The 18,148-nt window shown below is 29.3% G+C and overlaps 2 protein-coding genes across 2 annotated transcripts; both read right to left on the bottom strand.

Annotated features, from left to right (window-relative positions):
• Positions 1-3,696: 3,696 nt before the first annotated feature.
• LOC132805063 (zeatin O-glucosyltransferase-like) lies at positions 3,697-5,151 on the bottom strand. The gene has a single exon (XM_060819822.1). The coding sequence runs from the start codon at positions 5,149-5,151 to the stop codon at positions 3,697-3,699; it is 1,455 nt and encodes a 484-aa protein (XP_060675805.1).
• Positions 5,152-11,202: 6,051 nt separating this feature from the next.
• On the bottom strand, positions 11,203-13,047 carry LOC107413441 (zeatin O-glucosyltransferase). The gene has a single exon (XM_016021391.4). It carries the CDS (start codon positions 12,922-12,924, stop codon positions 11,476-11,478), a length of 1,449 nt encoding a protein of 482 aa, XP_015876877.2. The 5' UTR covers positions 12,925-13,047; the 3' UTR covers positions 11,203-11,475.
• Positions 13,048-18,148: the final 5,101 nt, after the last annotated feature.

Raw genomic sequence — 18,148 nt, forward strand, 5'->3', positions numbered from 1 at the left:
GCCTCGAGGCTTGTCACCCAAAAGAATAAGCCCCAATTTGTTTCCAAAAGGGAAAAAAAAAAAAAAAAAAGCTATAAAATTACTATGGAAATCTTAAATTCATGATAACTAAATAAATTAGTTGTTAATTCTAGTCTTTCTTTGCGTAGTTGAGTTTCTTTTCCCCTCCATTAAGTCTTCCATATTCCTTTCTATCAAACACTCTTTAACACTATCATCACTACACATAAAATAATTAAAAAAAATATATAAAAAAAAGGGTTGGATCAGCAAATAAAATAGATAGGTTCAATTTAAGAAACCAAAATACAAATTAATAAGATTAAATACAAGGAAAAAAAAAAAACCAAGAATATGGACTGTATAAATATAAGTAGTTAAATTAAAAAAGAAAAAAGAAAAAAAGAGAGAGAAAGAAAGTAGAAGTTTTCTATGAAAGAAAAGAAAGTTGAATTAAAAAGAAAAAAATAAACCGCTTTTTTCTAAAAGAAAATAAAATGCATTTAAATAATTTTTGTTTGCTTCATATTATATAGAAACTCCATTTAATGTGTTTTTTATTGGTAATTAATTGTTATTTATGATTTATTATATTATAATTTTATTTTAATTGGTTTTAAAAATAATATATTAACGTAATTTATGGGTGTAAAAAATATTTACAAATGTCATATAAATATCATTAAATTATTTTTAATTTTAATTAATTGTAATTTATGAAATATTATGTTATCATTTAATTTTAATTTATTTCTAAACTTTTATATTAATATAATTTGTGGATGTAAAAACAAAAAATAAATTTTGCATGTAAATATAAATAAGATTTTTTTTTTTTTGTAACATAACAATAATTTTTAAAATTTTCATTTAAAATAAAAATAAGAACTTTAATTATAAAATAGTCCAATTCAATCTGATTCTGCATCAAACATTGGACAATTTGTCCACCATTCAGTCCATAATTATGCCAAATATCCTATCCGATCTGAACCTATTCTGCATACCAAACACCACCCTTAATAAATTCAAGGTGGATGGGAGAAATGTGTAGCTTTATCATCATGACAAGATGTAGCCATGTTGCGTGGAAAACTGTATTACCATAAAAAGAAATAGTAGGCAAGGATTGGAGAAGCTAAGGGATGGTTTTTCCAGGGCGATGATGTTGCCATGGTTAGGGATGTCAACTGGGCGGGACGGGGCCGTTTTTAAAATCCCGTCTCCATCCCCGCGGGGAATTTTACATCTCATCCCCGTGATTTTCCCCGTTTCTTTAGGTGCGGGGCGGGATCGGGGATTTTGCGGGGCGGGGACGGGACGGGACGGTTTTTCCTATTTTGTTTTTTAATTGATATTTTTTTAAAAAAATTTATATAAAAAAATTATTTTATGATTAAAATATAAAGAAAATGACTACAATGCAATAAAAATATAATAAAATACATCAAGGAACAAATTTACAATTATAATAAAATACATATTTAGAAAAATAAATAAATAAATAAAAGAAAATAATTTTACATAAATAAACTTTTATAAAAAAAATAATAAATAAATATATATATATATATATATATCGGGGCGGGATTATTATTCCTCGTCCCCGGCCCGTCCCCGACTCGGTTTTTAGGCATTTGCCCCGAGTTCGCCCCGCATCCCCAAATTTTCGGGGAAAAACCGCCCCATTAAGGGCGGTGCACCGCGGTTTCAGGGATGGACGGGACAAATTGACATCCCTAGCCATGGTGCAAAAACATATTTCCACGGCATTTTAATGTGCCTTTTTGTTTTCTATTTCAATTTTATCCTTATTCATTCACGGTTCTCAAGTAAGTATATATTAAACATTTTTGTATATATATTTTTTATAATGAATTCAATATAATTATTGATCATTTATTATATATTATTTTATTTTTAATATAAAAAATGTTATAACATAATTACATATAAATTATTATATTTTTGAAAAAAAAATTTATGTACACCATGTCTATTTTACTAATTGTAAAATTTTAACAATTTAATTTAATAAGTTATCAAATATTTATTTATAATTTTTACACTCTATAGTATTTTTATTAATATAAATTACCAAATACTTTACTGGTTTTTTTCTTCAACATAGTAAAAGCTGATTATTTTATTCCGCACAACTGCAGCAATGAGACTAAACCAGGCCTAAAAAGGCATGGAATTACCAAAACTTTTCTATTGAAAATGGTCACTAAATGAGGAAAAAAAATATTATGACCATTTTGGAATGTTAAAAATAGAAAAATTAAATATTCTATCAGTCAAAAATGATGTTTGACTAATTAAGGTGATGAAATTAGGAAAATGCATATTGTTTTACATGTGTAAGGGAGTTTGTGTGTAAATATTTCGGCTGAGGATAGATTCCCATAATATTCGCAAAAGATATTCTTTTATTGTTTGGTTTTGCTATGAGTTTATTTGGCCATTACTCGGTACTTAATACTGTTATTATTTTTTTTTTTCTCTGGTAATATACTTAATACTGTTATTGCTAGTTCTTTCTAAATGATAAGTTAAATTTCTTACCTCGTTACAAGCTTAAAAAAATAATAAAATAGAAACGTTACACGCCTAAAAAATAAAATAATAAAATAGAAACATTAAACATTCTTATTTTGTTGGGAAAGACAAACAAAGACTTATATATGTAGAAAATTTAATGAAAATCCACCATTACTGTTCATTGTCAATTGATTTTGGATTGGAATCCTGCTCTGCTTTTGAGCAAAGATAATCATTATAGAAGGAAGAAAACATGTTGGTTAAAAACGGAGTCCTAAACCATTATAAGGACTTTCCAAATATAATTATTTGTTTAATAATTCTGTTGCCATTGTTTAATATTATTAATATAAAAATATTTTTAATTTCTTAAAATAAAAGAAGAAAACCAAAAACATAATCATTAACAAACGAGTCCTAAGTAATCATAAAGACTTTCCAAATATAACAAAATATTGTTTAATACTATTAATATAAATTCTATTTCTCCTACAAAAATGTCCATCCAAATACGAGGGCAATTTGGATTATATGTAGAGTTTGGTTACAAATTCTCTAGTTTGACCATAATTAAGTGGCTAGCAGGAAATATCGAGTTACACTCGATTTTAAAGTGACCTTTAAGTACTTCATTGCACAGCTAAAGATGAATGGGCAGTTATCTTCAAAAATGGTGTGTAGCCAACAAAAAAAAGAAAAAAAAAGAAAAAAAAATTAATTTAATGTCTGAAATTTTAAGCAAATAATTAAATTCTTCAAATTTAGGACAGAAGGGTAGCATTCTATGTCTGTGATTTTTTGGTTGTTTCACAATGGAATTTAGAAGCAGAGTAAATGAATTTATTCATCAAGAAAAGAAGCTTGCAAAGGCAGCTATGCAAAGCTATACGTATATTAAAGTTTGAGTTATTATTAACTATCATCAAGCCATAATTCGATAGCTGAACCGGAAAACCTGGAAAAACCATAAACAAGACCCAACACGGACATAATTATCGAAAACCTTACAGTCCTACTTACTCTGATACCATATTAAACCACAATCGCACACCACTGTTTTAAAAATCTGATATCATATTATATCACAATCTAATACTACTGTTCTAAAAAGCTTGTACTTGCACTTTAACTATATATATATATGTATATAATTCAAGTTTGCCTGGTGATATGAGCAATGAAAGAATTGCATTCCAAGCGAGAAACTCCTTCCTGAGCAGTAGCACTTTGAACTTTGGCAGCCAAATCTTTAGCCCTTGTCCTAATCTCATGTCCTTCATCCATTAATGTCTTCACAGCAGCGCTAATCTTCTCAGCGCTCACGACTTCGTCCCTGCGTGCCCATTCCTTCACTGTCACACCGATTTTAAGCACGTCTGTTATGAGCAGAGCATTCATGGGTTGGTCTGAATGCATTGGCCATGTTGCTATAGGAACTCCACAGCTAATGCTCTCCACGCAAGAGTTCCATCCGCAGTGACTCAAAAACCCGCCTGTTGATTGGTGCCGCAGAATTTCGAGCTGTGGAGCCCAATCTCTCACCATCATTCCTTTTCCTTTCGTTCTCTCCTCGAACCCTTGAAGAAGTTCATGACCTTTTTTGCCTTCATCAACACCTTCTTTTTTGTTATGTGGCTCTGTGAATACCCAGATGAACTTCGCCTCACTTTTCTCCAATCCGTCAGCAAGTTTTTCAAGCTGTTGATCAAGATCCGCCATTGAAATCATGGATCCGAAACAGATATACAAGACAGAGTTTCGTTCCTGTTTGTCAAGCCACTCCAAGCATTCGTATCTGCTTTTAATGGAATTTCTTCCATTCGTTGGATATGTAAACTGGTGCAAAGGCCCAACCGCCCAAACCTTTTTATAGTTCTCTTTCTTGGCCACAAGGTCGAGAAAACCACCATCAATCACTTTGCATGCGCTGTACAAATATCCCGAAGGAGATGAACTTCTCATAAACTTGCCTTGGCGAGTTATGAATTTTGAAGTCTCATCACCAAAAGCTCCTTCAACAGATGGAATCTCAATTTTGTCTTTAAATTCGAGTTCTAGTTGACTAGGAACTGGAAGGGTTTTCTCCTTCTCAGCGCATAAAAAGCAAAGAACAGCAAAAGCGGTGGCGGGTTCGAAAACGTAGGTTTCAGCTTTAGCGGTTATAGAAGTGGCATGTTGTACTGCAGAGGAAGTTAAAGCGTCATGGATAATGATAATTCTTTTGGCTTTGGAAGCGAGCTCGACGATAAGCTTACCAACGGGTAGAAGAAGGTGCCAAGTGACATGAAAATATGGAAGAAGATATTCTTTGGAGTTTGAAGCTGGATCAGGGACGAAAGGAGGAATTTCGAAGTCATGGAATTGGATTTGTGAATAATCTAAATCATAAGCTCTATTTTTTACAAGAGAATTGTGAATGGAAGAACCGGCATAGTGAACTGGTATGTTATAGGAAGAAATGAGACAGGAGAGTTGCAAGAGCTGGTTCATATGGCTATAAGCTGGGAAAGGAACCATTAACACAATAACTGGTGCCTCTTCGACGCTAGGACGGGTTTCAGTATCCATTTGTGTCTTGGAATGCCTTGTTGCATATATGAAGGCCATCTAGGATAGGAGAAGGCCATATATATACATGTAGTTCAGCTTTTGTCTTTCTTTAATTTTTATTTTTGGTGAAAATCTTAGATATTAATTTATGTGGTGCTACGCCTGTATCTTGGATGAGCAAAGAGAGAAGTGGATAAATTTATGTTGGACATCGACAAGCTCGCAGAGCATAACAAGGAAGATATTATAATTTTTTTGTCCTTTTTAATTGAATCATTTTGTCTCTTGTTAGATTTTTTTTGTGAACAATTGTTTTAAAATTTGAAAACATGTATATTTTCACGTTTTATATTTATACTGTTAGTTCCGACTCCTGTTGATATTTTTGCATTTTTCTCTACAGCTAATTTACATTTCTTTTTCCAAGTCAAAAATTATCATCAAGGATAACAAGGAAGATATATAATTTTCTTTTGTCGTTTTTAATTGATTAATTTTGTCTTTTGTTAGATTTTTTAAAAAAAATTTGTAGACAATTATTTTTTTCTAATAATTTGAAAACATGTGAATTTTTAGTTTTATATTTATATAGTTATTCCAACTCCAGTTGATATTTTTGCATTTTTCAGTATAAGTTATTTACATTTCTTTTTCCATGTCCAAAAATATCATCAGAGATAACATGGAAAATATTATAATTTTCTTTTGCCCTTTTTAGTTAAATAATTTTGTCTTTCGTCAGATTTTTTTTTTATTATTATTTATTTTTGCATATTTCTATTAGATATTTTATATAGATTAGCCATAATCATTTAATTCATTTATATGATTTATTTATTTTAATAATGAAATTGACTTATTTACTAGCTTTTACAAGAGGGTTCTTAGGTACACATTTTTTAGAATAAATCAATTGGATTAAAGGATTTGTGTTTTTTAAAAACTCAATTACCTATTATTATTATTATTATATTATTATTATTATTTATTTAATTATTTTTATATTTAAATAAATTGGGTAATAAGTTATCTAAAAAATTTAGTACAATACATATAATAGAAAAATTAAGATTTAAGTATCTATAAATGCATATTTAGTGTAAACATGAAAAAGAAATATTAGAGAATAGTGTGTTCATTAAGCACTGTTTTTTTTTTTTTGTAATTTGTTTTACAATTATATATGATCTTAAAAATATAAGTTCTGATTAATACATATTTAATTTGTTTATTTTATAATACTACTATCTGATTAATACATATTTAATTTGTTTATTTTATAATAGTACTATCAATACTAAAAGGTGTTTGCCAAAAAAGGGTTAATTTTTTTTGTGCATATATCAAACGTTTTTATATATTAAAAGGCGTTTGCAAAAAGATATAATTTATCTGTAGCCAAAATGAAAACTCACAAAGCATTTGCACGAAATATATTTAGCAATTTTCCATTGAAATTCAAACAGAAGGAGCGGCAAAAAAGCAGCTAGATCAACACAAACAAAAGTTACCCATGTGCCAAAAGATGAATTGGTGAAGCACGTAAGGCTTTCTCATCAAGAAAACAGAGGTTCGAACACCACTAAGTCTGGCTTGGAGACTCGGTCTCGGTTATACTTGTATTCAACATCGATCAAACGATTACAGGTTTGAATTTATTTCATATATATATGTAGAAAACACAAACAAAGACTTTTTTTTTAGCTAACGCACAAACAAACAAAGACTCTTATTTATATATATATATATATGTAGAAAATTAATGAAAATTTACTATATAAATCAAATGGACTACTTCATTCACCATTATTTCGGTTTGAATTGGAACTTTTACTTGGGCCGGATCTGCTTTTGAGCAGAGAGTAATCATTATAAAAAGAAGAAGACAAGTTGACTAACAAACGGAGCCTTAAGTCATTATAAGGACTTATAACTATTTGTTTAATAATTCTGTTGCCATTGTTTAATATTATTAATATAAAAATATTATTAATTTCTAAACTCTGCTGTGTCTTGGAATGCCTTGTTGCATATATGAAGGCCATCTAGGAAAGGAGAAAGCCATATATATGTAGTTCAGCTTTTGTCTTTCTTTAATTTTAATTTTTAATTTTATTGTTATTTTTGGTGAAAATCTTAGATTTTAATTTATGTGGTGCTGCGCCTGTATCTTGGATGAGCAAAGAGAGAAGTGACTAAATTTATATTGGATATTGACAAGCTCGTAGAGGATAACAAGGAAGTTATTATAATTTTTTTGTCCTTTTTAATTGAATCATTTTGTCCCTTGTTAGATTTTTTTTTTATTTTTATTTTTTTGTGAACAATTGTTTTAAAATTTGAAAACATGTATATTTTCACGTTTTATATTTTTACTGTTAGTTCCAACTCCAGTTGATATTTTTGCATTTTTCTCTACAGCTAATTTACATTTCTTTTTCCAAGTCAAAAATTATCATCAAGGATAACAAGGAAGATATATAATTTTCTTTTGTCGTTTTTAATTGATTAATTTTGTCTTTTGTTAGATTTTTTAAAAAAATTTTGTGGACAATTTTTTTTAATAATTTGAAAGTGTGTAAATTTTTTTTTTGTATTTATACAGTTATTCCAACTCCAGTTGATATTTTGCATTTTTCAGTACAAGTAATTCACATTTCTTTTTCCAAGTCAAAAAATATCATCAGGGATAACATGGAAAATATTATAATTTTCTTTTGCCCTTCTTAGTTAAATAATTTTGTCTTTCGTTAGATTTTTATTTTTTTATTATTATTTTTTCATATTTTTGTTAGATATTTTATATAGATTAGCTAAAATCACATAATTTACTTACATCATTTATTTGTATTAATAATGAAACTGACTTATTTATTAATTTTTATAATAGAATTTTTTAGATACACATTTTTTAGAATACGTCAGTTAATCGAAAAAATCCGTTCTTTTTAAAAACTCAATTGGGCTATTCCTTATTATTATTATTATTATATATAAATAAATTGGATAATAAGTTATCTATCAATTTTAGCACAATACATACAATAGAAAAATTAAAGCTTAAATATCTATAAATATCTGTATAGGGTAAACTTGATGAAAAAATATTAGAAAATAGTGTGTCCATTAAGTATTGTTTTTTTTTTTTATGTAATCTATTTTGCAATTATGTATGATCTTAAAAATACAATATTCTGATTAATACATATTTAATTTGTTTATTTTATAATAGCACTATCAATATCAAAAGATGTTTCCGAAAGAAGGTTAATTTTTTTGTGCATGTATCAAACGTTTTTATATATCAAAAGGTGTTTGTAAAAAGCTATAATTTCTCTAGCCAAAATAAAAACTCACAAAGCATTTGCACGAAACATATTTAGCAATTTTCCATTGAAATTCAAACAGAAGAAGCTGCAAAAAAGCAGCTAGATCAACACAAACCAAAGTTACCCATATGCCAACAGATGAATTGGTGTAGCACGTAAGGCTTTCTCATCAAGAACACAGAGGTTCGAATACCACTAGGTCTGGCTTGGAGACTCGGTCTCGGTCATACTTGCATTCAACATCGATCAAACGATTACAGGTTTGAATTTATTTCATATATATATATATATATATATATGTAGAAAACATAAACAAAGACTCATATATATATATATATATATAGAAAATTAATGAAAATTTACTATATAATTCAAATGGATTACTTCATTCACCATTAATTCGATTTGCATTGGAACTTTTACTTGGGCCTGATCTGCTCTTGAGCAGAGAGTAATCATTATAAAAAGAAGAAAACAGTTTTGACTAAAAAACGGGGTCCTAAACCATTATAAGGACTTTCCATATACAATTATTTGTTTAATAATTCTGTTGCCATTGTTTAATGTTATTAATATAAAATTATTTTTAATTTCTTAAAAAACAAAGAAATAAAAGAAGAAAACTAAAAACGTAATCATTAACAAACGAGTCCTAAACCATTATAAAGACTTTCCAAATTAATTATTTATTTTATAAATCTGTTGCCAATTGTTTAATATTATTAATATAAATTCTATTTCATCAACAAAAATCTCCATCCAAATACACGGGCGATTTGGATTATATATACATATATATATATATATATATAGACTTTGGTTGTAAATTTTCTAGTTTGACCATAATTAACTAGCTAGCAGGAAATATCGAGTTACACTCGATTTTAAACTGACCTTCAAGTACTTCTATGCATAGCTAAAGATAAATGGGCAGTTATCTTCAAGAATGGTACCTAGCCGAAAAAAAACAAAAATGGCTAAATTTTATGTCTGAAATTTTAAGCAAATAATTAAATTCTTCAAATACAGGTCAGAAGGGTGGCTTTCTATGTCCGTGATTTTTTGGTTTTTCCACAATGGAATTTAGAAGCAGAGCAAATGAATTTATTCATCAAGAAAAGAAGCTTGCAAAAGCAACTATCCAAAGCGATGCGTATATTAAAGTTTGAATTATTATTAACTATTATCAAACCATAATCTGATACCTGAACCGAAAAACCTGGAAAAACCTGGAAGGCCAACACGGACATAATTATTCAAAACTTTACGGTCCTACTACTATGATTGTCCCATATTAAATCACAATCTAATACTACTGTTCCAAAAAGCTTGTACTTGCGCTTTAACATACACACACACACACACACACACACACACATATATATATATATATATATATATATATATATTTCAAGTTTGCCTAGTGAAATGAGCAATGAAAGAATCGTATTCCAAGCGAGAAACTCCTCCATCAGCATTCAGCAGTAGCAGTTAGAACGTTGGCACCCAAATCTTTAGCTCTTTTCCTAATTTCATCTCCTTTAATTATCCATTAATGTCTTCACAGCATAGCTAATCTCCTCCGCGCTACCGACTTGGTCTCTGCGTGCCCGTTATGAGCAGAGCATTCATGGGTTGGTCTGAATGCATTGGCCATGTTGCTACAGGAACTCCACAGCTAATGCCTATCCACGCAAGAGTTTCATCCGCTGTGACTCAAAAACCCGCATGTTAATTGGTGCCGCAGAATTTCAAGCTGTGAAGCCTAATCTCTATCCACCATTCCCTTTCCTTTCGTTCTCTCCTCGAACCCTTGTAGAAGTTCATGACCTTTTTTACCTTGATCAACACCTTCCTTTTTATTATCTAGCTTAGTGAATACCCAGATGCTTAGTGAATACACAGATGAGCTTTGCCTCGCTGTTCCCCAATCCGTCAGCAAGTTTTTCAAGCCGTTGATCATGATTCGTTATTGAAATTGTGGTTCCGAAACAGATGTACAAGACAGAGTTTGGTTCCTGTTTGTCAAGCCACTCCAAGCATTTATCTCTGCCATTAATGGAATTTCTTCCATTCTTTGGATATGTTAACTCGTTTAAAGGCCCAACCGCCCAAACCCTTCTATAATTCTCTTTCTCCGCCGCAAGGTCGAGAAAACCACCATCAATCACTCTGCATGCGCTGTATAAACTCGCCTTGGCGAGTTTTGAAATTTGAAGTCTCCTAGCTAAAAGCTCCTTCAACAGATGGAATCTTAATTTTGTCTTTAAATTCATTATTCTAATTCACTAGGAACTGGAAGAGTTTTCTCCTTCGAGCACTCAGCGCATAAAAAGCAAAAACCAGCAAAAGCGGTGGTGGGTTGGCAAACGCAGGTTTCAGCATCGGTTCTAGAAATAGGGTCTTGTACTGCAGAGGAAGTTAAAGCGTCATGGACAATGTTAATTCTTTTGGCTTTGGAAGCGAGCTCCTTGACAAGCTCACTAACTGGTTGACGAAGGTGCTCAGTGACATGAAACTACGGAAGAAATTCTGTGCAGTTTGAAGCTGGATCAGGGACGAATGGAGGAATTTGGAAGTCATGGAATTGCATTTTTGAATAGTCTAAAGCATGCGCTCGAGTTTTTACCTGAGAATTGTGAATGGAAGAACCGGCACAGTGAACTGGTATGTCTTAGGAAGAAATGACGTAGGAGAGTTTCAAGAGCTGGTTCATATAGCTATGAGCTGGGAAAGGAACCTTTAACACAATAACAAAGGTGTTTGCAAAAAGCTATAATTTCTCTAGCCAAAATAAAAACTCACAGAGCATTTGCACGAAATATATTAAGCAATTTTCAATTGAAATACAAACAGAAGAAGCTGCAAGAAAGCAGCTGGATCAACACAAACAAAAGTTGCCCATGCGCCAACAGATGAATTGGTAAAGCACTTTGAGACTTTCACACCTAGAAAACAGAGGTTTGAATACTACTCCCTATAAAGATGGACACACACAGATCGTTTGATTGATTACAAGTTTGAATATGTTTCACATATATAAATCCATGCTCTATCTAGTAATATGGGCAATGAAAGAATCGCATTCCAATCGAGAAACTCCACCATCATCAGTAGCACTTCGAACTTTGGCACCCAACTCTTTAGCCCTCTTCCTTATCTCATCTCCTTCTTCCGAACCCATTAATCTCCTCAAAACCTTGCTAATTTCCGACGAGCTCACCACTTGGTCTCTGCGTGCCCATTCCTTTACATTCACACCAGTTTTAAGTACCTCTGTTATGAACAGAGCATTCATGGGTTGGTCCGAATGCAATGGCCAAGCCGCCACAGGAACTCCATAGCTAATGCTCTCCAAGGTCGAGTTCCATCCACAGTGGCTCAAAAACCCACCTGTTGATGGGTGGTTCAGAATTTCAAGCTGTGGAGCCCAATCTTTCACCACCATTCCCACTCCTTTCACTCTCTCCTCGAAACCCTGTGGTAGTATTTCTTCTTCTTTCTTATTATCTGCATCTGATCTAAATACCCAAATGAATTTAGTCTCGCTTCGTTCCAACGCAATTGCAAGTTCTTTGAGCTGCCGATCATGATCTGCCATGTAAATCGTGGTTCCGAAAGATATGTACAAGACAGAGTCTGGTTCTTGTTTTTCCAGCCACTCCAAGCATTTATCTCTGCCATTAATGGAGTTTCCAATTCCATTCTCTGTTTTTGCATACTGGTGTAAAGGCCCAATTGACCAAGCCTTTTTAATATTGTTCTGTATATTCTTGACAAAATGGTCAAGGAAAGCACCGTCTATCAATCTGCAACCATTGTAGAGATCTCCGACTGCATATCTCATAAATTGCTGTTGGTTAGCGATGAAATTTGCAGTTTCGTAACTAAAAGCTCCTTCAGTTGATGGAATCTCAATTGGGTTGTCACTACTAACAATTTCAGCTTCTTTTGGAATTGGAAGGAACTTACTCCCAAATTCCAAAGAAACAAAGCACAGAATACTAAACGCAGTAGTGGCTTGGAAAGTATAGGACTCTGCATTTTTAATAGAACTTACATCTTGTACTGCAGAAGAAGATATAGAATCATGTATAACGATGATTCTCTCTGCTTTTGTTGAAAGATCACGAAGAAGATCACCAACCGGTTCGCGAAGCTGTTCGACGGCATGGAAATATGGCAGAAGGAATTTCTCGGTGGGAATTTTGGTTGGATGGGGGACAAAAGGAGGAATTGGGAAGTCATGGAAATGGATTTCTGAGAGATTCAAACCATGAGAAGCTCGAGCTCTGACCTGAGAATTATCGGAAGCAGAGCCAGCGTAATGAACTGGTACGTTGTAGGAAGAGATGAGAGCGGAGAGTTGCAAGAGCTGGTTCGAATGGCTGTGTACCGGGAATGGTACAATGACCACGATAACAGAAGTTTTTTCGATGGCATTGTGGTGGTCAGCGGTAGCCATTGATAGTCTTGTAAAGGTTTTACTTCTTTTGCACATTATTTAAACAGTGGGTGGACTTGGATGGTAGTGCGTTATTGCTTATGTAAGCATGAAAAAGGAGTTAATTTGTATTCATTTTATTATAATTTTCAATTAATGTTGTAGATGACGATTTTGAATAATGGTGGGTGGACCTGGATGATTGTTGTTTTGTTTTTATCTTTTTTACTTGACTCTGTTCGAGGAAAGGTCATGACGTGTGATATTAATTTATAATTTTTTAATTTATTTAGCTTTTTAAAATTTTATTATTTATAGGTTATATATATATATATATGATGCGTGCATTATGAGATCAATACATGCTGCATAAATTTCTATAGAGATACCTCATAAGAAAAGTGATCTCTGTTATCCTTTTGTTCTTGTTTTTTGTTTGCTATCCGGTTATTCTTTTGTTCATCTCAAAAGTTTAAATAGATAGAAAATAAATTTTTATTTTATTTATATTTTTTTAACATTTTTGATAGAAAATAAATTTTTATTTTATTTATATTTTTTTAACATTTAACTTACATATAAGTTTGTTTTTTTTGACATTCTTTTTAGATTTTTATATGTATTTTTAATTTTTTAAATTGAATATTGAGTTTTGAACTCAGTATATTTTGATTTCTGATTCTAATACCATATTAAAATACTTCTGATAATAAAAATTTAAACCGATAAAAAATAAACTTTTATTTTATTTATATTTCTCTCAAACATTGTTTATAGTAAAAACATTATTTAACTTTCAAAAACTGACTAAAATATTATTTTTCTCATGTAAACGCATCTAAAAGGCATGAAAAGTAGGAAAACTTTTCTGCTGAAAATGGTCATTAAATGAGAAAAAAAATATTTTAATCATTGTGGAAAAAACCACTTGTATATCTTACCAGTGAAAAATGATGTTTGACTAATAAAAGGTATATATATTTATGTTTGGTATCTATAATTAAGGATAAAATTTATCTATTCATTTATTCTATATAATAAGCGGCAAAATTTATTGGTCACCTCTACCCAAAAAATATTAAATTTATTGAGATAATTATAAATAGAAATTAAAAAATAGTAGATTTTTATAGAAATATTGAAGAAATATTGTATTATTCATTAGTTTTCGGCATATATATCGTTGATGCCAATATACACAATTCAATTATCAATTATTAATAGTTTTTTTTACCACTTTTAACAAAAATACAAATTAAGCACCATAATTATGAACCTATGTATTTAGATAATATTTATTATATTTCATAAATTTCAATATCACATATGCACTAACAAGCACTATATTTACTTATAGAATTTTTTTAATATCATAATATTTTTTTGAATTTCCATCGATATTAGCATATCCATCAATATTTTTGTAAAATTGTAATTTTGATATATTTTCATTGATATCAATATTTTAATCATTGGTTGTATGTAAATATTTTGGCTGAGGGAGGTTGTATGTAAATGTTCGGCAAAAAAGATTATTTCAACTCTCTTTGTTTGGTTTTGCTATGAACTTATTTGGTTATCACTGGTACTTAATCTTACTGTTTTTGGTGGTTTATAAATAGTAGTTAAATTTCTCATCTAGTTATAAGCTTAAAGAAAAAGAAAATAGAAACATTAAATATTTCTTTTTACTATTTTAAATAACTATTATTGAAATCATTTATTATTCATGTATATTTAAATTCTTAAAAAAAAAAAAAATAAAGAAAAGCAGAAAACCAAAAGCATAATCATTAACAAACGAGCCCTAAACCATTATAAGTACTTTAAAAATATAATTAATTATTTAATAATTCTGTTGCCATTATTTAATATAATTAATCATTAATGCTATAGCGATTAAAAACTTCATCAAATTCTAAACCCAAGATGTAGATGTAAATTAATAGTGCCTTATATTTATAAGATGTAAATTAATAGTGCCTTATATTTATAAGAGGTAAAAGCTAAAGAAACAATGTCAACTCATCGATGATTAAAATTTTAGTCAACAAATTTGATAAGTATAAAATTATCCTATTATTATATAACAATAGTTCTACAAGCACAAAACAATTTACCAAATAGTTTACAAATAATGTGCCAAAGATAATATGTTATTTTTTTATTAGTTAACAAATATATATAATCCAAGTATAAATGAGTAAACACTTTTAATGAATAAGTGAAATAAAAAATCCAAACTAATGAAATAATATCACTTCATTTTACGACGTCATTTGGTAAATTATTTGCCCAAATTTATGGTGCTTCTAGCATTATTGTTAATATAATTCTATTTGCTACAAACATGTCCGTCTCAATACAAGGGCAATTTGGATTATATACACATACATATTTATATATATATATATATATATATTTTGGTACTAAATTTTGATTTTATATATATAGTCCGTTTCCGTATAAAAGTTTGCATTTTATCTTTAGTAACATACATATTAAAATTATCACTTTACTAAACAATTTAATTCTCCACTAACTTTTTATTTCTAGTTACATCCATATTAAAATTATCACTTTACTAAACAATTTAATTCTCCACTAACTTTACTAACGCTAAAAAGATTTTTGTTTTTTGCTTATCCTCCACCGGGAGATTTGATTTTATTTATTTCCATCTTTTTGACGTGCTTAATAATATTTGCATTTGAATTGTTTTAATGTGCTTTCAATAATGTTCTTGACTTCTGCCAAAAAAAGAAGAAGAAAAAAGTAAAATAATGTTTGTTAACCTCTCTCTCTCTCTCTCTCTCTCTCTCTCTCTCTCTCTCTCTCTCTCTCTCTCTCTCTCTCTCTCTCTCTCTCTCTCTTTCTCTCTCTGTTTATATATATATATATATATAATGTCATTTGCTACCATTATTGACTATGCTATTAACATTCATATCCTATTTGACAATTTAAATAATTGTTCAAAATTATTTAATTTTCCAAATTAAAGTTTAATATTAATAAATAATTAAATAATACCAAATAAAAATTATAAAATATAATATTTATATGGATTTTTTCCCATCATGTTATTAATTAATATTAATCTTTCCACTCATTTTCATCTTTTTGACATAGTAATATTTGCATTTGAATCGTTTAACGTGCTTAAAAAATATATTCATTCTTGACTGTCTGTTAATAATGTTCATAGGGATTTCCCCACCATAATTATTTATTTAACATTAATTTTTCCGTGGCTTACTGGCTTGTTGTTCAGTGCACTTTTTCTTCATCTTTTTATTATTGAAAAACATCAAAATGAATTTACATGCATATGCTGCATGTGGCACTCTAACAAGGCAGTGCTACATATACCAACTTTTTTTTTATATCAAATAATTTGGTATTGATAATTTATTAATAGTTGATAAATTTATAATGCTTTAAAATTATGAAAGGTAAATTTAATGAAATAATGACAACATATTAGATACTAAAAATTTATTTAATAAATTTGTTAAGCTCTGACTTACTCATGTAAGAAAAATATCATATGTATCTCAACAGATCAAAGGGTTCTCCATATACTTTCTTTTTCTTTTTCTTTAATTGAATATTGAGAGAAAATAAGAAACCAAACCATTAAACCAATTTCTTGAATTTAATTTTTGATCCCTATTTTTTTTTTTTATCCATGTAATATAATGTTACATTATTTAAAAAAAATAATAGAAAAGAAACAAAAAAAAATTAAATATAAAATAATAATAATAATAACTATGCAAATAAGGTGGCATGATATCAACAAATGGAACAGGACATTATAATCTCATTTTCTTAATTTCTAACTATTTTTATAAAGATTTTTCTAAAAACTTTTGCTATTTGTTACCATTAAAGCCAGCGATTGTAATAAATTTTAATTAAGATATTTAATTTTATTATTTTTATAATTAAATTTTAAAAATAAATAATTTAATAATAAACATTTAAATTATCATATGATAAATTATAATATAATAGTAATTATTCATTAATAGTGACATGATAGATAACCATTTTTTTTTTCTTCATATATAGTTATTTATTCAATATCTATATTGTCATTATTTGATTTTATTCATAAAATTATTTTGATGCAACAAAAATAACCATCGGATTCCCGTTTAAAAGGGGTGCCACGAGATATGGGAGAAAAAAATAAAAAAGAAAAAAGAAAAAAACTTGTTCGAGGACGGGAACTTTTTAATAAATTATATTCTATAAACAATGTATTTATATAATATATTGATATAAACATGTGTATTTATATTAAAATAAAAATTAATATAATATATATGTATATATATTTAAATATATTTTTAGATGGGGAAACGGGAATCTCGGCTCCACCTTGCTTTAAAGGAATTGGGGAAATGAAGTCATGACAGAGCATATTTATATATATTCTATAAATAATGTATTTATATAATAAACTGATTGTATATTAAAATAAAAATAAAAATAAATATATATGTTCCATCATCATAATGCGGATGTTTACATTATAAATTTCAATATTGACCATAATTTTTATCATATAAAAAAAAATATTGACAATGATTTTAAAAATCATTTTTAATATTTAAGTTCACACTACGATATCGACGGTCCATGCAATAAAATTTATATATATATATATATATATGCACATCGTTTTAGATGGAAAAATGGAGAATCTTCGCTCCGCCTTGCTTTAGAGGAATTGGAGAAATGAAGAGGTAATGGAGCATATTCTAGCCTTCCCGTGTCCTGCTCATTGTGATTCCTAGGTGGATCCTACTATATATCCAAAAATGTACATTTATCATTCTCCTTCACTCAAAAAAAATGCTCATGCATCGCATAACTAGCAGACAAGCGTCCAGTTACAAAAAAAAAAAATTTAGAGTGACCGTCATGAACTCTATATTTGTACAAATAACAGCAGAAATTTTATGCCTTATTTTTCAAACAAATAAGTTCTACAAATAGGGAAATAGCTTTCTGTGTCTCTCATTATTTTTTTTTTTTTTTTTTTTTTTTGGGTTTTCGCAATATGGGTTTTAGAAGTGTATCTGATTTTTATTATCCATCATATGAAAAGAAGCTGCAGAAGCAGCGCCATACAAGAACAGAAACAAAGCCATACCTGTTAGAATTTAAATTATTAAATTTATAATTTTGATATAATAAGGATGCGATAAGAATCTTATAGTAAAGATATCTTAAATGATATGTCATATCATCTATCTTCATTGTCATA

This window comes from Ziziphus jujuba, chromosome 8 (genome assembly GCF_031755915.1).
Source record: "Ziziphus jujuba cultivar Dongzao chromosome 8, ASM3175591v1".
Classification (NCBI taxonomy): domain Eukaryota; kingdom Viridiplantae; phylum Streptophyta; class Magnoliopsida; order Rosales; family Rhamnaceae; genus Ziziphus; species Ziziphus jujuba.